The sequence below is a fragment of the Falco peregrinus genome, chromosome 1 (assembly GCF_023634155.1).
Source record: "Falco peregrinus isolate bFalPer1 chromosome 1, bFalPer1.pri, whole genome shotgun sequence".
In the NCBI taxonomy this organism is placed as follows: Eukaryota; Metazoa; Chordata; class Aves; order Falconiformes; family Falconidae; genus Falco; species Falco peregrinus.
Window position 1 is genome coordinate 128,313,961 of NC_073721.1, and position 18,454 is coordinate 128,332,414.

An 18,454-nucleotide genomic window follows, 5' to 3' on the forward strand; every position below is an offset into this window, starting at 1 on the left:
ACTGAAAAATCAGTTGCAGCGCTAACTGGAGCAGAGGAAATGCTTGTGCGGGTTTGATTCTCCTCCACGCACCGAGGTGGTTCACTCTGTTCCCCGCCGCTGTCCCTCGTAGCCCAGCTGAAGGCTGCTTTGCGAGCACCAGCTGCTGCCTTTCACCGGTTTTAGCAGGGACGAAACGATTGTACTCACCATTCCCAGGTTCTTTTCCAGAGGGACAATAAAAGGCTGGAGCAGGAAGACTCGCCGTGGAGGGGGGAGATGAAATATCGGGCTAAACATGGTGCTGGGGAGTCTCCTCTCGGCTGCCTGTGAAAATGCTGCCAGAGGGCCCGTATCCAGGAGGAGATACAGTGTGTGGGGATGGCTGCCCGCAGATAGCGGGGGCACTTGTATCCTGCCCTCACACCCCCTGTTTTTCCCAGAAAAACACTTGTTTCTGTGCCAAGTGTGTGGTCTGCATGCAATCATCTGGCTGTGCAGCCGCTATTGATTATACCAGCAGGCAGCACGAACTGTCCTAACTTCGGCCAGAGCTGGCTGTGGGAGGGGGCTGGCCACTGCTCCCCTTCCCCAGAGGGGGGGGAACAGCACCCCAGCTCCGCAGCATTCGGATGAGGCCAAGTGTGCTGCAGTCTTTTTCAAACTGCTGCTTGGGGGTTTTTTTTGGTGGGTTTTTTTTGTGTGCTTGGTTTTTTTTTTAGCATGTGAAGCAATGAGCTGGGGGAAGAGGACACAACACCTGGACTGCCCTGGACTGCCCTGTCCCTCACAGGCTCTGGGCTGCTCGAGCTGCCCGTTCCCCCTGTGGTTCGGCCTCGCCAGCTGGCAGAGGGCTACAGGGAGAGCCCCGGCCAGGGAGACCACATCCAGCCTCCTATCAGTAGAATTTTCCTTCCATCAGGCAATTAAATCCGGAGGTGGGCATCTGGATGTAGGATTTGTGCATCCCTTAGGGCAGAGAAAGCTGCAGCTCAGGTTACTGCCTCCCTGCTGCCCTCAAAGGTCCTCCCGCCACCTCTGAAGGTCCTCCAGCGAGGGATGGGAGCGGGCAGGGGAGCGGATGCAGGCGAAGAGGGGCTGCCTTCAGCCGCTCGCTGCGATCGATGGAGGAGAGCGGCGGGGAAGCGACCGTAGCTTTCTGCCGGCTCCAGATGATGCCGCATAGTTTCCCTTTTAAAAGCATGAGCTGGGCTGGAGAAATAAATATTTGCGTTACAATTCCAGTTGGAAACGAAGGGCTGTGTTTGGAGAGAGGGTGTTAAAGGGAAGTCACCAGGGCCAGCGCAGTTTGTTGCTGTGACTTATTTTATTTGCTGGGTGCGATCCCACTCCCATCTGTTCCCTGCCCTGCTCCCAACTGGAAGGGGCGGAAGCTTCGGCAGTGACCGAGGTAGGGTCACCTCCCCTCCTCGGGGGCAAAAATGGAGCCTGGGGCAGGAGAGTGGAGTGTGGCCCGGGGCCGGGGAGGACAGGCCAGCCCTTGCCCATGGCTTGGCCCCTTCCTCTGCCCTTTCTTCCATGTTCTCTGAGTTAGGTGCAAAGGCTCCGGCTGTGGGCACCTTGCCAGCACAATCCTCCTCGGCTGAACAAAGCGTCCCCCGGCCTGGCTTTTCCGTGGGCTCATGGTCCCCGTCCCTTCTTGGTGGCCCCTCCGGAGGAGCATCGGCTCTCTCCATCCCGCCGCCGCCACCTGCGCCCACCCGGGAACCACCATTGAGGGACTGTAGAGGAGGGAGAGCAGCGAAGAAGCCGCTGGAAACCCTGGAAAGCCCGGGAAGGGCTGCGGGGCCGGAGTACCGGGAAGGGGGGCGGCAGGACCGGGAAGGGCGGCGGGGCCGGGAGCCCGTCCATGCCGGGGCCGCCATCGCCACTCACCCGCCTTGGGGGTGCAGCACCCCCCGGTCTCCCCCAGCCGAACAACACGCCCCCCCGCCCTGCAGCCTGGCGCTCCGGCGGGGTCTGCAGCCCGGCCGCGGGGGGTGCTGGGCCTGGGCAAGCGGCGCGGCTCCGGGTTTCCTCGAAGGCGCCGGGGGCGGGGGGCCCAGCTGGGAGGCAGAGCCCCGCCGCGCTGCCCGCCCCCCCGGGACGGCTCCGGGCAGAGCCGCCCGCCACCATCTTAGCGGCGGCAGCGGTGCCGGGGAACGCGCCGCCCGCCCGGCGGGGCCAGGCCGAGCCAGGCCGGGCCGGAGCGGAGGGAGGGCGGGCACCGCCGCCGCCCCCCCCCCGCTCCCCGCCGCCGAGCACCGGCCCCGCCGCCCGCCGGGGCTTCCTGTCCCGCGCCCGGGGGCGGCCACGCCGCGGGGGGGGCAGCGAGGGGAGGGGGCGGGAGGGGAGGGGAGGGGAGGGGGCCGCGGGCGCTTCCTGCCGCCGCCCCCGCCGGGGCCGAGCGGAGCGGGGCGGGGAGCCCGGCCCGGCCCAGCCCAGCGGAGCGGCGCTTCCCTGGGGCGAGCGAAACTTCCCGGGGGGCTGCGGGATCGGGGGGGTTATTCCGATTTTTTTTATTTTTTTAATTTATTTTTTTTCGGCACTTTCGGCGGGGACCGCGGGGCGGAGCCGCCCGTGCCGAGCCTGCGGCGGCCGGGAGGGGCCGGTGCCCGCAGCGCCGCCGGCCCCCGGGGATGGGCTCCGGTGGGGCGCCCGCCGCCTAGCGCGGCTCGGCTCGCACGGCGCGGCGCGGCTCGCACGGCTCGGCTCGGCTCGGCTCGGCTCGGCAGGGCCCGCCGCGGGCAGCGGGGCCGCGCTGCACAGCACAGCATGGCCGCGGAGCTCAGCGCCGAGGAGGAGCAGGTATGTCCGCGCCGGGCCGGGCCGGGCTGGGCAGGACCCCCGGCTCTGCCCCCCCTCCCCCTTTTTTTTTGGCTGTCCCGGGTTGCAGGGCTGTTTTCTCCCAGCGGGGCGGTTCTCCCCAAGGAAAGCCCCATTGGCAAAGCCCCCTCCCCCCGATTCGGGCAGCCCCCCACCTATGCAGCCCACTCACCAGGCAGCCCCCCACCTATCCCCCACCTATGCAAACCCCCCACCCGGGCAGCCCCCCAACCCAGACAACTCCCCGCCTATGCAGCCCCCTCACCGGGCAGCCCCCCCACCTATGCAGCCCCCAAGCCGGGCAACTCCCCACCCAGGCAGTCCCCCCACGTATGCAGCCCCCCAAACTGGGCAACTCCCCACCCTGGCAGCCCTCTTAACGGGCAGACCCCACCCCATGCAGCCCCCCAACCCGGGCAACTCCCATCCTGGCACCCCCCACACACACCCCCACACACACCCCCAAGCTGCCCACCCAGCACCCCAGAGGCCTTTGCAATGCCAGGGTAAGCAGGGGTACCGCAGCACGGGGTTGGGGTCATGCACCCCCAGAGTGGGGGTGGTAGTGCGTGTGTCCCCCCCCGGGCACCAGTGGGCTCTCCTCGCCGGCCTCCCCCCGTGGGCAGCCGTGGGGATGCGTGTGCACGCGCTTCCCACGCCCCAGGCCTCCCGTGACGTCCCGGCTTCCTCCACCGGCCTTGCGTCAGCGCGGGAGGATGTCGCCGGGCTCGGGGAACGGGGCCGATAAGCCAGCCAGGGTGCGTCAGATGACGAGAACCATCTCTGGCTGTGCCCCCCCAGCCCCCCACTTCACCCTCACCCCCAGGGATGCCCACCCGGCTCCGCATCTGCACCCGAGCCGCCCGCCGAGCTCCCCTGGGTGATGCTCGGGCTGTCGTGTTGGCCCCCTCGCTGGCCTTGGGGGGCTTATGATGTGAAGGCAAAAGGGACCAGCTGGTCAGTGTTCTGTTTATTTGGTTGTTTTTCTTTTTTTTAAAAACATCCTTCATTCCTACAGGGAGGTTTAGGAGGGTTGGTGGGGGACCCCAGGTTCCCCCAGACCCCGTGGCCGCACAAGCCCGGAGCTGGCAGAGTCAGTCCTGCAGCCCACACTGGTGCTCCCAGGCTTTCTCCTCCACCACACCTCCCGCTATCAGCGTGGTACCGCTATCTCCAGGGCAATAAAATCACGAGGAGAAGGGGGTGTTCATGCCCTGTGTCCCCACCGGTGCCTGTGATTTGTGTTTCCCCTGCGTCACGGAGCGGGTGAAGCTTCCAGCAAACGGGGTTTTAGAAGACCTGGGGAAAAAAAAAAAAAAGGCAGGGAGCTTGGTTTGCAGCGGGGCCGTGGCTGGGCTTCCGCAGCCAGGATCCCAGGAGAGGGATCCAAGGCGTTTGGTTTGTGCAGGAATATCAGACGGAGAAGATGAAGAGGTATTTTCAGGAATGGCTCCAGGTTTGGATCACCAGGCAGGGGTGGGGAAGGCTGCCCTCGGCGCTGCCCTCCATGGCTTGGAAGCCAAAATAGTGGCAGATTCTCTCTTGGTGGGTCAGTGCTGGCTGGGGCTGGGACATCCCCTTCCTGCCACCTCTTCATCCTCCTCGGGACCATCATCAGGATTTCCTCTGCTCACTCCGCTCTCTCCGTTACCAACAGCAAGCTGGGGGGGATTTCACCCCTCTCCTCTCCCTGCCAACCTCGGGACACCTCCGACTCCCCAAGATCTCCGCAGTTCCCTCCCCAGCCTATCCCAGAGGAGCCAAACTGGTCTTCCTCGGGTTTTCAGCTGTGATTTTTCACAGGACTTGTGTCCCCCTGTCCCCGGGCTGAAGAATGAGGGTGGGTTTGCTGCCTGCCAGCCCGGGGGAGGAGGCCTTGAAGAGCCCCCGTGTTCCTGCGGCGGTGGCTTTGTCACCGCCCTGCCCTGGCACAGTGAAGCGGGGACTTCGATGACACCAGTGCTCCAAAGAGCAGCATTGTTCAAAACACCCGGCCACGGACCATTTCGCTCCCAGCGCTGCGTCACTCGCAGAACCGGGGCTGCTTGCTGCAGCTCTGGGTCACGGGCTGCGCACCCAGCGCGTGAAGCGATCCCTGCGGCGCTCACCTCGGCACCCGCACGAACCCAAACAGGATCGGGGCCAGGAACAACGGTGAGACCCGGTGGAGGGAGGGGGCAGAGCTGCGGCTGGCAGTGATGCTCGGCTCAGTAACTCCTGGGTCGCCTGCTGTTGAATGTTGGCGCTGGTAAGTTTGGGATTTCGTTTAGCTGCAGGAGAAAGTTGGAGTTCATGGCGTGGCAAAGTTGGTGCTTGTTCTTTTGGGTCTTTCCCCCCTTGCAAAAAGCCTGACATCCCTCATGATGGGTGCTGGCAGTGGGATTGCATGAAGCGTGATGGGTTAGGTGTTGAGGAAGGAGACCCGAACCACATGTTGCGTCCTCTCCCAGCTGCCACCCGCGCCCCTCGGGGCGTCCTTCCCATCGTCTCAGGCCGTCTTTCTTGTCCCAGGTTGCGGTGCCGGCTCTGGTCTCCATCTGAGGGCGGTGGGAGCGTGCCTGGTGCTCACCCCCATCCCTGTGCCATCCTGCGTGTGCTGGGGAAGGAGCATCTCTGCTGTTTCTCTGGGTTTGCATCTCCAGCCCAGCCCTGGCTTTTGGGCAGCAGGGGGGTCCCAGGGGGACTCACTCCCTGGCCCACCAGGGTGCGGCCGGTGGGGCTCCCCACCTGAGCTCATGGATAGGCTATATTTGATATATGTACGTGTGGGAGTGTGTGTTGCGTTAAGGCTGAAGATGGTTTCTGTGTTCCCCTGTTTGTTTTCCCCATCCCTCTTGAGTTCGAGGAGAAACCATGAGCACTTTGGGCCACAAAGAGTTGCTTTTGTTTTGGCAAAGTGGAGGCTGTTGGAGACGAAGCCATGGGGATAAAGGCGTCCCGTAAGTACAGCTCCCAGGAGAAGCTCCCTCCGGCTGCTGGCTGGGAGGTGGGAATGCAAGGCAGGGGGGTGTACAACCCCATGTCTTCTTTGCTCCCCACCTTGCCCCCTCCCCTCTGGTCCCTTGCCCCCAGCAATTGCAGAGATGGGGGGACCGATCCGGCTGTCAAGCTGCAGCCAGCTGACAGTGGCACACCACTGTGCCAGGAGGGCTTGTGATGCTTAAAGGGGATTTTTGCTAGAGCTTGGAGCTGGGCTGTTGAAATCCGCTTTCAGATTCCTCCTGGAGCTGCCGGCAGCAGACCCAGCCCAATTCTGTGCGTTCCCTCCCAGCTGGTGCTCACCCGGCCGCTCTGCAGGATTCTGATACTGAGTTAGGGAGCTTCTGGCTGTGATGCGCTGGGGTCTGGGCTGGCCCTTAGCAGCTTCCAGCAGCTGGCTGAACCGATACTTCTTCCAAAAACACCTGCAGATCAATGCCAGGTGGGCTGCAGAGAGACCCCTCAAACGAACCGGGCTCCTTCGGCTCATCCCATGAGAGGGGCTTGCTGTGCCGCCGAGCTTTGCGCCGCCGATAAACCCCGGCCTTTCGCTTCCTCCTGTCGGAAGTCATTAATGCCGACGAGCTTCTCTGGCTGAATAGTTCCCAGTAACTCTGTGCCACTGCCTGACATCCAACACCGCCGCCTGCCTGCGCTCCCTGCGCCAGGAGCCAGCCTTCAGCGCTCGCTGTCCTCCTTGCACCGTCATCACCATCCTCCGCTCTTGCAGGGATGGGAACTGCTCCGTTTTGGGGTGTACGTGGGTGGGAGCAGGGCATTTCAGAGACTCCCTCTGGCCTGCCCGCATCCCTTGAGCAGTACATGGTGGCAGGCTGGGCCGTGCTGCCCAGGCTCCCTCGGGGCTCCCATGTGGGACACGGGATCGATAACAGAGCAGAAGGCAAAGCTGCTTCCATTAGCACGGGCGTTCGGAAGCCCCAAGCCCACCTTGCAAACACAGGTTGTAGAAATACTACCTTTTGGGGCTGTTTTGCTCGCCTTCAGGGCTTTAAGCCTGCCGGGAGGTTGCAGGTTGGGATTTGTGACTCTGCTCTGGCAGCGCTAGGGTTGGAAAAGTTTTTCTTTTTTGGTTTCTCATGGTTTCGGGCACGTGTGGTGTCGGTGCTTTGGGACGGGAGCGTGCTTGTGCGGGGTGACCCCAGCGCGGAACAGGGCTGTGGGGAGCAGCAGGAGCATCCTGGGACCCTCCTGAGCTGAACCTTTCTCATCTGGTCATCTGCAACTCTGTGAAACTGGGCTGTGTCCCGCGGCATGTCAGAGCGTCGGCCCTCGATGCTGCTCTTATTTCACCGGGATGGGCTGGCAGCTCCACGGTGGAGCTGCAGCCCCGGGAGGCCACTGCTGCTGAGGTGTTCCCGCTGCGCTAGGGCTGCTGTGTCTGAACGGGAGTCTAATGCCTGTAAAAATCCTCCTTTCGCTTCCCCTCTCCTTTCCATGAGTCTCCCCCAGCCCCAAGGATGTTTTTCCGGTGCCAGCACTCCTACCACTTGCTCCCTTCCCCACGCTGGCATTGCCTTTGTCTCCATCCCCACTGCCCTCACCCTCTTTCCCAGTAGCTGCCGTAGAGCTCCCCGCTTCACCCCGAGGAACTGTTGGGTTTGCCGAGACGTGCCCAGCCCCTGCCCACATACCGAGGACCGTGTAGCTCCCACCATGACCAGGGATGCTCCTTGGGCATTCCTTCTCCTCCTGCCCCATCTCACTGCATGCCCCCTGCCTCTCCCACAGGCGACCAAGCAGTTCCTGGAGGAGATCAACAAGTGGACGGGCCAGTACAATGTGTCCCCGCTCTCCTGGAATGTGGCTGTCAAGTTCCTCATGGCCCGCAAGTTCGATGTCCTGCGGGCCATCGAGCTCTTTCACTCCTACCGGGTAAGCGAGCAGGGCTGGGTCCCCCCCCAGCCGAGGGCGTTCTGCTCTGTGAGAGATCTCTGGTCCCAGGGACGACCCTCTCCCTGCTTTACTTCTTTTTCCCGCTCCCTTATGAGTTTTATTCAGCTGGAAAATCCTTTTTCAGCCAAGACAAGTCACCATGGAGATCTCACCGACCCCAGTCCCCTCCCCCCTGCTGAGAGCAGTGTGCATGCTCGCAGGGTGCCCTCCCGGCTGGTGCGTGATGCCCGCAGAGCGTCTCCCACTGTATAAAGGAGATATATGCATATATACATTTCCCATGCTGCTTTTGCAAAGCTGCTCCTCCCCGTGCTGGGGGTTGTGGTGCTGGAGCCAGCTGCAGTCCTCTGCTTGGAAATGGGGCCATGGAGCAGAGGTTTCCCTGCTGGGGATTCCCTTGGAGGGCTGGCTGCCCCATGGGGACGTGGCGATGGCTGGGGAGGGCTGTGGTGTCCGTGCTGGCCATCACGCTGCTCCCTGCCCACAGGAGACGCGGCTGAAGGAGGGCATTGTGAAGCTGAAGCCACATGAGGAGCCGCTGCGCTCGGAGCTGCTCAGTGGCAAGTTCACCATTCTGGTAAGCGGGGGTATCCCCCCCCAGTTACCCCAGCCGGGCAGCTTGTCCTGGCTCTGCTCTGTGCGGGCATCCTTGGGTGCTGTGGGAGCTTGACCCTGTTTCCTCACCAGAGCGTGCGGGACCCGTCGGGAGCCTCCATCGCCCTCTTCACAGCCAAGCTGCACCACCCCAGCAAGAGCGTGCAGCATGTGGTGCTCCAGGCGCTCTTCTACCTGCTGGACCGAGCGGTGGAGAGGTGAGCCTGCCACCGCCGAGGTACCGCGTCCTACAGCAGCGGGTCCCCGAGAGCCCCTTTCCCCACCCAGGGCCAAGGGCAGGTGCTGCTGCTTGCTGAGGTTTTGATGAAATCCCTCCAAAAGCCTTCACGGGGCAAAGATGGGCCGTCTCTGCCGTGAATGTGAATTCCCAAAGGTGAAATTGTGGCTGAGTCTGTCTGCGTGCCTCTGCGTGCCCTGTCTCTAGTTAGGGGAGAGAAGGGCTCGCAGCTCCCTGTGGCCTGAAGTTCCCCACCTTCCCCCGGTTTGAACTCCAGCCGGTCATCCCCGTGGGGGCGTTCAGCAGGGGAACAAAATCCCCCGAGTCCTGACCCAGGCTCTTAGCAGCCTTTCCCTGCCTACGTCCAGGTTTCAGTTCAGCAAAGCCCCCGATTCCTGCAGGCTTTGGCCGGGGAGGAGGTGGCCCTGCCACCGGCAAGATGTAATGTGAGCCCTGCCAAAAATATGAAGTCAGGACGCTCCGTTTATCCTGCTGGGCTCTTTCTGTTTTTGAACTTAGCCGTCACGGGCGATGCAGCTGTGACAGGCTTAAGATAAGAGCCAGGCATAAATAAAGGTTTTAGGAAGAGGTGATGGAGCAGCTGGGAAGGGCAGAAGCAAGCTTTGGTTCATGGTTCAAGCTTTGGGTGCGTGAGTCCTCCTGGCAGCACAGAAGGGGATTTTTTGGAGTCAGCGAGCTGAAGATGAGTTTAGCGTGGGGTAGGTCTCCTCCTGCAGGGGCTGCACAGTTGGATGTTGCAGGGTTGACTTTGCTCTTTCCCTTCTCTCAGCTTCGAAACCCAGAGGAACGGGCTGGTGTTCATCTATGACATGGCAGGCTCACAGTACACCAACTTCGAGCTGGACCTCAGCAAGAAGATCCTCAACCTGCTGAAGGTAAGGGCTGGGAGTGTCCCGCTGTCTGGGGACAGCGCAGGGGCCACTCACTCGCCGAGTACGTAACGTCCTGTGGCTTTGATGGAAATTTTCATGCCAGACCATGCTGACCACGTCTTGGCCGAGGAGCACCAGCTACAGCCCTGCAGGACCTTGGCATTGGGAGCCCGCCGGGCTGGACCCAGCCCGGGGCTGCGGGTCCCGCGGGTGGGAGGGGATCAGCTGTCCCCATGCCGGATTCCTCTCGCAGCTGCTGGCAGCGCTTTTGGGAAAACAGATGCAAATTATTTTTTAATCATGCTGGCATTTCGTGCCTCCTCCCTTCTCCGGAAAAAAAATAAATAGCAGTAAATATTGGCCGGGGTGTGTTCTCCGGACAGATCCCAGCTCCCAGGCTTCACCTCTCCCCTGTAGAGCCAAACCCTCTGCCTACATAATTCCAGGGAAATAATTTGTTTCCATATCGGAGCATAAAACTAAGTGTGGCTGTGGGCTAACAGCTGTGTGCGAGGGGAGCTTCGGATGTGGCATTGCCACCTCAGGGTCCCCTTTGCTAGTCGTCACCTCTGCTGGGACGTGTGTCCCCCCTGGGAGAGCGCGGAGAGGGGCCGGTTCCTCCCCGACACCATGGATCTGACCCCCTCCTGCCTGCAGGGTGCCTTCCCGGCTCGGCTCAAGAAGGTTTTCATCGTGGGAGCACCCATGTGGTTTCGTGTGCCCTACTCCATCATCAGCCTGCTGCTGAAGGAGAAGCTGCGGGAGCGGGTGAGTGGGCTCACCCCAGCAGGGAGGACTGAGGCTGTTTTCCCTTTGGGATGGGATGGTGTAAGGAGCTTGTGCCCTTCCCGTCTGCTGGAAGGTGCTGAGCCCAAATCTGTGGGAAACGGAGGCTTTCTCAGCCAACTGCATAGCTGCCAACCTGTTTCAGTTTTTTCAGCAAATATACTGAACCCCTTCTGAAATCACCTTCCCTTTCTTCCTCTGCGGTGATGCTGCCAGCAGCAGCAAGTGGAGGCCATGGTAAATGATTAAAGGGAAAGGAAACCTCTGCTGAGCACGCAGGGGAAAATGGAAGCTTAAGTACCTGTGCTCAGGCCCTATCTGGCAAAGCCAAAAATACCTAAACCAGTATTCTCGGCATCAGCGGTGCCACTGGCAGAGCCCGTTTCCAGCCCGGTGTCTCCCTGAGCTGGAGTTTGCCCCTCTGCTGTTGGTAGGAGCTTGGAGCTGCTTGCAAATTTGGAGCTGGGTGTCAGTGTGGACTCCCACATGGGTACGTGGGGGGGCCAGCACCTGCCCCACTGCTGGTGTTCCCCTGGGTGCCCTCCCGGGGCAGGGGAAGAAGGGGGAAGACGCTGATGCTGTTGCGGGAAATCTCCAGGCTCCATTGGGACCGTGCGAGACCTCGTCATCCCTGTCCGCAGTGAACCCTCTCCATCCTTCTTGGAGTCACCCCTGCCTTCTTCCTCCTGCAGGTGCAGATGGTGAAGATGTCAGAGCTGAAGGAGCACCTGCCCCGGGAGTGCCTCCCCGAGTACCTTGGGGGTTCCCTCAAACTGGACCCTCTGAGCTGGAACTGCCGGTTCCTGCCCCAGCAGAATGGGCACCCTGACCCCCTGGACGAGCTCATCCTGGTGCCGCTGGCGGCCCCCAAAGATAACGGCTCTGTCCACGTCCCCGGGCCCAAGTCCGTCACCCTCCAGGAGCTGCTGGATCACGTCAACCACAAGCAGAAACGGGGCATCTATGAAGAGTATGAAGATATACGGCGCCGGAGCCCTGCTGGCACCTTTGTCTGCTCTTTGTGAGTTGGGGGGAGGGAGCCAGGTGCGGGCCACCATGGGGGCACCCTCTCCTGCTCCAAAAAAGCTGGGTCCCCCCCATCACTGCACTTCTGGAGCTCAGTGATAGCCCATCTGGCTCTTTGGGGTGCAGTGCTTTGGGTTAGCAATGGAGATCCGCCAGCCCAGCGATGCTGGGAGTCCCCTTCATGGCTCCTGCAGCCCCCGGGGGTAGGAGGGCGCCGCGCTGGGGACAGTGGGGACCAGGACCTGGCCGGGACTCCGCTTCCCGAGGCTTTGGCCAGGTGATGGCAGCAGAGCCCAAGCTATGGGCGCTGGAGGCTTGTGCAGAGAGAGGGATGCTGCCTTTTCCTTCCCTGCTTGGAAAACATCCCCATGTCCCTCTCTCCCGCCTCCCAGGGCACCCTACAACCAGGAGAAGAACCGGTACGGGGACGTGCCCTGCCTGGACCAAACCCGCGTCAAGCTGGCAAAGCCATACAGCCGCCCGGAGGTGAGCCAGCCCGGGGTGGCAACGCGGGGGTCCCACGTGAAGCCGAGCTCGGGGGTCCCAGTGAAGCCGAGCTCAGCCGCCCCGGCCGTGGGGCTCCGGAGGGCTCATGCTGTGCGCGCTCTTCTCCCCGCAGCTGACCGACTACATCAACGCGAGCTTCATGGACGGCTACAAGCAGAGGAACGCTTACATCGGGACTCAAGGTACGGCCTGAGCCCACCAAGGGCTTATTTTGCTTCTGGTGCACGTGTGGGCTTCACCCCCCTGCCCAGCATCAGCCACCAGCCATGGTGGGGGACATTCTGGGAGCAGGGCATTGCAAGCCCCCCTCCTCGCTTGGGTGTATTTACTCCTCCCTGGGTGTATTTATTTACTTCTCTCTGGGTGTATTTACTCCCGTCCTGGTTCCCAGCCAGGCGGGAGCAGTTTCTCCTGGGAGGGAGCAAGCGGGTCCGTCCTCCTTCAGCCACCTCCCACAGAACAGGTCCTGGGCTGAGCAACCCCCGCTGGCAGCAGCGCTGGCAGCCCCCTCCTCCTGCCCCTAACCCAGCCCCTGGGTTTGCCCCGGCTGCCCGGGGATGGAGCAGAGAGGGGGAATCGGTGCCGAGCCGTAGGGATTCGGCGCTGGGGGGGGCAGTCAGTGGCAGCTCCAGGCAGGGCTGGTGGATCTATACTGGGGTCAGTTCTAGCAGGAAGGGGCTGTGGTTCCCCCGGGGGGGCAAGGGGGGCTGCTGGGCCAAGGGGCTGGCCCAAATCCATCAGGTCTTGGGCTGATACGTGGGCTGTCCCTGCAGGGCCTCTGGAAAACACCTACGGTGACTTCTGGCGCATGGTGTGGGAGCAAAATGTCCTGGTGATCGTGATGACGACTCGGTGAGTGCTTATGGCGGGGGCACAGCCCTGTTTTTCTTTGCAAAATGAGCATTTTTGGTGTTGGATGAGCGGTGCTGTGCTCTCTGCAGTGACCTCGCAGCTGTGGTGCCAGCCCGAGCCCCGCAGGGTGGGGACATCACATCAGGGATGGTCTGTGTGGGCCTTTTGGGATCCCAGGGGGCCAAGTCCGGTTGGCATGGGGCGCGTTCCCAGCAGGGCAAGGAGGACATCACCAACCTGTCCTTCTGCTCCCAGGCTGGAGGAGGGAGGCAGGAGAAAGTGCGGCCAGTACTGGCCCCTGGAGAAGGATTCCCAGGTGTGCTTCGGGGCCCTGACCATCACCAACCTGGGTGTGGAGAACCTCAACCATTACAAGAAAACCATCCTGGAGATCCACAGCTCAGAGGTGTGTGGCCAGGGGATGGCACAGGGGCACTGGGGGTCCTCTCTGGCTGGGGGCAGAGGAGGGGAGAGGGTCTAACCCCCCCCTGCTTTCCCCCAGACGAGGGAGCGGCGGCTGGTGTCCCACTTCCAGTACCTGAGCTGGCCGGATTATGGTGTCCCCTCCTCTGCGGCCACTCTCATTGACTTTTTGGGGGCCGTGAAGCAGCAGCAGAGGGTGGCAGTCAGCGCCCTGGGACCTCGCTTCAAGGGTCACCCCGGGGGACCCCCAGTTGTGGTGCACTGCAGTGCCGGCATCGGCAGGACAGGTAACGGGGTAGCCCTGCTGCTGGGGGTGTTGGAGGGGGCGAGGGGCAAGTCCAGCCTCCCCGAGGCATTTCCATCCCAGGGACCCACGTCTGATTGCAAGCTGGCAGACCCGTCACACGTGTCCCCAGGACTTTCTGGAGCCATCAGACCTGGGGGACATCCCTGCCCTGCTTCTCCCGATGCCCATGGTCTCGTGCGGGAGGTTGGGGGGGGTGCTGAGGACCACCACTGCCCCGTTCCAGTTCTTGCAGGGGATAGTGATGGCTCTTTGGTGGTTGACATCGTTGTCCCCAGGTACCTTCTGCGCGCTGGACATCTGCCTGTCCCAGCTGCAGGACATGGGCACGCTGAACATCTACCAGACGGTGCTGCGCATGCGGACCCAGCGTGCCTTCAGCATCCAGACCCCCGAGCAGTATTATTTCTGTTACACCGCCGTCCTCGAGCACGCCCAGCGCGAGGGCCTGCTGCTCGCCAACCACAGCCGGGCCGGCCAGGAGAAGAGCTCGCCGGGACACTGAGACCCTCCGCCTCCCTGCAGACCTCCCCCCCCGCCCCTTTCCCATCCTCCTGGGGCTGCCGGAGCCGCTTCTGTGCCCACCGGGGCTCGGCAGAGCTGTCGGGGTGGCAGTGTCGGAGCGCGGCGGTGCCGGAGCGTGGTGGCCGCCCGTCCCCGGCTGTTAGCACTGCTATCGAACTGTGCCTTACTCAAACCAAATGGTGGCTGCCGCTCGCCAGGGGGTGGAGGATGGTGTGGGAAGAGGCTCTCGCTCCTCTCCACAGTGTGTCTGTTGGTTGTTTGGGGAGGTGGTTTTTCTTCTCTTCGAGTTTTTGGGGGGTTTTTTGTTTTTTTAATTTTATTTTTTTTGTTGGTACCATCTAAAGTGTATTTAGAGAGGGGCTTTGCAAAGCTCTAGGAAATGTGTTTCCAGTCCTGCCCTGGGGCTTAGGAATAGGCACCTACGTCAGTCTTACCTGCCACTAAGTCTGTGTGTCTGTATGTATGTGTGTATATAATATATCCACGCTGTGCCCAACCCCGGCCATTATATAGATACATATATACAAGCACCCGTTTTAGCAGCTCCTGTGGGTCCCTGCTGTCCTGCCATCTCACCGCTGTGATCCCTGGAGTGGTGAGTTTGGTCCTGGCTCTGTCTTGTCTTTATTATTAATTTTTCCCACCCCCCTTTTTTCCCTTTCCTGCTCCTCATGGGCAGCGTTGGGACCCAGTACCTGCTCCCCAGTCCATCCCATGGGATGCTCAGCAGCATCCTTCCCCTGTTTCACCTTCCTTGCCATCGTCTCCCAGCAGCTTTGCTCCCAGGAGGAGAATCTGGAGGAATTTGGCCACGGCAGGCAGGTTGGCTGGGGGGAGTGAGGAACTCATGGGCATCCTTTGCCCCTCGGGGCGCACCCCTGGGAGTCACTAGGTACAAGGCGGTGGGGCTGGCCGGGGACCGACCGGCTCTCCAGGTTGCCCGGCTTTCCCAAGCTGGCAGTGGGAACCTGCGGGCCCAGCCCCGTGGTGAGTCACGGGCTGGAAGAGCGCTGAGCAAAAAGAGCCGAAACCCTCAAGAGGTGGCAGTGGCACCTGCCAGGACGGCCGCCACCACCCCAGCCACTGCCCCTCCACGCTGCCCAGGGGAGCTGGGGCTGGCAGCGCTGGGGCTCGGTGACTTTATACTGTAATAAGCTCTTTGAATGTGTATATTCTTATTTTTTTATAATCTTGGGGGGCGGGGGGTTTGTTTCGTTTTGGTTTTTTTTATATTTAACATTAACTTGATCCAAGCCAGAGCCAGAAGTATTTGTAAATGTTCCTATTTTGCTCTCATTCAGAGAAACATTTTTGTTGTTACTTTTTGGGTTTTGTTTTGTTTTATTTGTATCGACATATAAATATACTACCAGTGACCAGTCCTTGTGGCTATCGTGGTGGAGTTGATCAGGGGCAGGAGAGGAGAGGGAGGGAACTTAGGGTTTTGCACACCCCGCAGTCCCCAAAAGCAAGCTGGCCCCATCCCTGGGGACACACGGACCTGCTGCAGCTCCCCAGAACTTTGGGGGGGGGCACAGGGTGGCATGGGGGAGCACGGGGTAGAAGTCCCATGGGGCTGGAGGGCTTGGGGCAGCAGCTGTGAGAGCCGGCCAGCCCCCTCCTGTCCCGGGTGAGGCCCTGTGAGAGATAACCAGGCTGCTTTCCTGGGTGGGCAGGAGGGAGGGCAGCGAGAAGGGCTGTGCTGTATGCAGCCCTGTTTGCTGGGGGGCAACAACAAGTGGCCCCCATCTGAGCTCCTGCCTTTTTTCCCAGGGCCTGGCCGAGCCTCAGAGCATCAATCTGTCCTGCTTCAAGCAACGGGCTCTGTGGAGCCTCCTCTTTGCATACGCCATTTCTCCAGCTGTCACCTTCCTCCTATTTTTATTAATAATTATTTAGAAAGCCCTGGGGCTGTGTTGGCCACCCTGCTGAGCACTCCAGGAAACCAAACCTCCACCTGCAGGGAGCCTCCAGGTGCCAGGTCATGCCCTGGATGGGGAGCGCTGGCCGCAGGGTCTGCCTGCTGCTGCCTGCACCTCACGAGGCACAGTGATTTCGGGATGTTGGGGAAAGGCTTTTCGCTGCTGGATTGCAGGGTGAGGGTGTCACTTCTGTGCTGCTGGACTCACTTGGAGCAGGTGTGTAGGGCACAGAAACCCGCAGGCATGGCTGAGGGCAACGTGGCCGGGCTGCCTGCGGGCTCCCTGGCTGACAGCCAGCCCCTGCGCCTTCGGTGCAAGCAATGCCAGGCTGGGAGCAGCAGCCGCAGCTGGAGGCTTCCAGGCGAGGGAAGAAAAGAGGTGGCTGGTGCAAATCAAGCCCCAGAGCCAGTGGGAAAGCACGCACCTCAGAGTGGCCAGCCCTGCGAGGCTCCTGGACGAGGAGTCACCAACAGGTGGGAAGAGCAGCACCTGTGTTTGCTCAGCTGGAATCCGCAAAAGCCAAGGAGGCCAGCACCTTTCTGGGACTGGCAGAGGGGGAAGCTTTCCTCTGCACTTGAGGTGTGGACAGGCTTGGCTGTGCCAAGCTGGTGCCAAATGTGTGGGCTGGATGGCTGGAAAAGGTCCAGAGGCAGCACGGCATCTGTCTTTAAGGGCTGCGTGCCCCAGCGCCTGTGGCTGTGTGAGAGGTGTTTGGGCATCCCTGGAGCTGTGCGCATCCCACCTGCGGTGCAGTTTTCTTTCAGCTGGAGTGTCCTGTTCTTCTAGGTGCCATTTTCTGCCCCGTGTGCTCCTCAAGCAGCATCAGCCTGCGCAGTCTCACCTGGCAAGTGGCTCCTCTGGCCCAGGCTGGCCTTGAGTTTCCCTCCTGGCACCCACTGCAGGGTGGCTCCAGCATGCGGGGCAGCCCCTCATCCTCGGAAGGATCCCAGGGCCCTTCCTCTTCACTGCCAAACATGTTCCTCACCCCAGCTGGGCTTTCTTGTCGGCACATGGGCAGAAAGGGGGTGTCTGTGGCTCGTTTTCAAACCTGTGCTGTTGGCAGTGGCTCTCCCTGGCTCCAGCAGGCCTTTCAGTGAGGTGTCAGGTCCAGAACAAAGCGCTGCAGCTGGTGCCAAGTGCCCCCCGTGGCCCCGCGGGTGGGCCCAGCCTGTCTTCCTTCCATAGACTCCAAAATCCCAACCAAGCCTGGGCTGTGGATGTGGGGAAAAAATTCCACATGATGTGGGCACAGAGAACTGAAACATTTCTGAGGAGATCCATGTCCTGGATGTCTGTCAGTTTCGCAGTAGGAATAGCAGCGTGGCACTGGAGAGTGTTTAGCCAAAGGGCGCTTCAGGTTCATGTTAATATATATTGCGGTTTTTAAGCTTGATTTTTCTTTTTTGACTTCTTTTAAAAGGTTTCCCCTTTCAACTCTTCTTGTGATAAGATCAGCTGTCAGTGGTTTTGGACTTCAAATTCAAGGTTTGGTGTTTTTTAACCATTCTGGTGGCCTCCAACAGAAAAATGTCAGCAGAAGATAGGGCAGAGGATTTCTTCAGCTGCCTCCATCCTTTGGGCTCAGCCTGGGGGCAGTGCAGTGGGAGGGTTAACCCAGAGAAAACCGTCCTTAGGCAAAGATGAGGGGGAGGGAGATCACCAACACCCCTTCTGAATGGGAACCACTCAGCTACACCACTGTCACACCACTGTCGTAGACCTGAGCAGCTCCCTTCCGGGAGGGATGAAGATCCCATCTGTGCCGGAGGTGGAGGAAAGGGCTGTAAGTGTTTTCCATGGGAAAACAACCCAAACACCCCACACACACCCCGACTATTTCCAGGGCTGCATTTGTCAAAGACAGCGTTTTCAGTCCTCTTGCACAACGTGAGATTTTTGTTCCATCCACTCCTTCACCCTGTGCCAGCAGGTCCCACTCGGCAGCAGAAACGGATTTCCGTGGAAATGGCTACTTCATGCAGAGAACTAAGCGAAGTGTTATTGGAAAGTAAAACTTTGCATTGTTTGGAGAGTGGTGGGAGAAACTGGCTGCTGCATGCAGGCAGCAGATTTACCTTGCCCTGCCCACAGCATCTCCCCTTCGCTGGAGTGCCCTGGGGGTGGGGATCAGTCACACGGGCAAAATGCACAGGAGGGACATCCTAAATCAAAACAAGCCCAGGAACAAAATCCAAAGTTCTGTTTGAGGATGGAAATGGGATTTAAAGCCGTTGCAGGGAAAACCCCAAAGTGGCGATGCCAGCCCTGTGCCCACCTGTCTCATTTGGCATTCTGGGTTTCTTGGCTGCATGCACGCTGCCTCGCTAATTACCATTACTTTAGTGCTTGTAATTTGCCCAGCACATGTTGAATCCCTGGAGTATGGAAGCAGCCTGGCTCTGGAGTGTTTCATTTCTCAGCCCTCCTGCTTCCTTGCCATCAGCTTCCTAGGTTTGGGCTTGATCCCCAGTGACATGGCAGCCTGTGCAGGTTCAAATGCCCCGTGCCAGGGGCTTTTCAGCAGCTAAACCGAGCTGCAGCTCCTGGCTGAAGCAGCAAGTAAGTCTCCTCGCTCAGCCGTGCCCACACGTCCTGGCCTCCTGGCAGCACCTGTAGGCCACCTGCTCCCTGCCCTGGCTGGGGGTTGGAGCTGAGAAGGAGAAAAGCAGGTGGAAAAGGAAGAAAA

At 60.7% G+C, this 18,454-nt stretch overlaps 2 protein-coding genes across 4 annotated transcripts; one reads left to right on the forward strand and one right to left on the reverse strand.

The window, feature by feature from the left end:
* Window positions 1–1,216: 1,216 nt before the first annotated feature.
* LOC129785561 (translation initiation factor IF-2-like) lies at window positions 1,217–2,307 on the reverse strand. The gene is made up of 2 exons (XM_055818001.1): window positions 1,876–2,307; window positions 1,217–1,721 (listed from the first exon to the last, which is right to left on the reverse strand). The coding sequence occupies exons 1-2, from the start codon at window positions 2,113–2,115 to the stop codon at window positions 1,302–1,304; spliced, it is 660 nt and encodes a 219-aa protein (XP_055673976.1). The 5' UTR covers window positions 2,116–2,307; the 3' UTR covers window positions 1,217–1,301.
* A 118-nt stretch (window positions 2,308–2,425) lies between these two features.
* On the forward strand, window positions 2,426–15,228 carry PTPN9 (protein tyrosine phosphatase non-receptor type 9). 3 transcript variants are annotated; one of them, XM_055817968.1, is made up of 13 exons: window positions 2,426–2,787; window positions 7,534–7,677; window positions 8,186–8,275; window positions 8,386–8,510; window positions 9,321–9,426; window positions 10,081–10,191; window positions 10,902–11,230; window positions 11,628–11,721; window positions 11,855–11,924; window positions 12,516–12,594; window positions 12,850–13,000; window positions 13,097–13,304; window positions 13,600–15,228. In XM_055817968.1, exons 1-13 carry the CDS (start codon window positions 2,755–2,757, stop codon window positions 13,824–13,826), a joined length of 1,767 nt encoding a protein of 588 aa, XP_055673943.1. In that variant the 5' UTR covers window positions 2,426–2,754; the 3' UTR covers window positions 13,827–15,228. The 3 variants fall into 3 exon arrangements, with proteins under 3 accessions (XP_055673943.1, XP_027645333.1, XP_013156283.3); XM_027789532.2 differs by lacking the exon at window positions 2,426–2,787 and adding an exon at window positions 5,633–5,744; XM_013300829.3 differs by lacking the exon at window positions 2,426–2,787 and having other exon boundaries at window positions 6,890–7,677.
* Window positions 15,229–18,454: the final 3,226 nt, after the last annotated feature.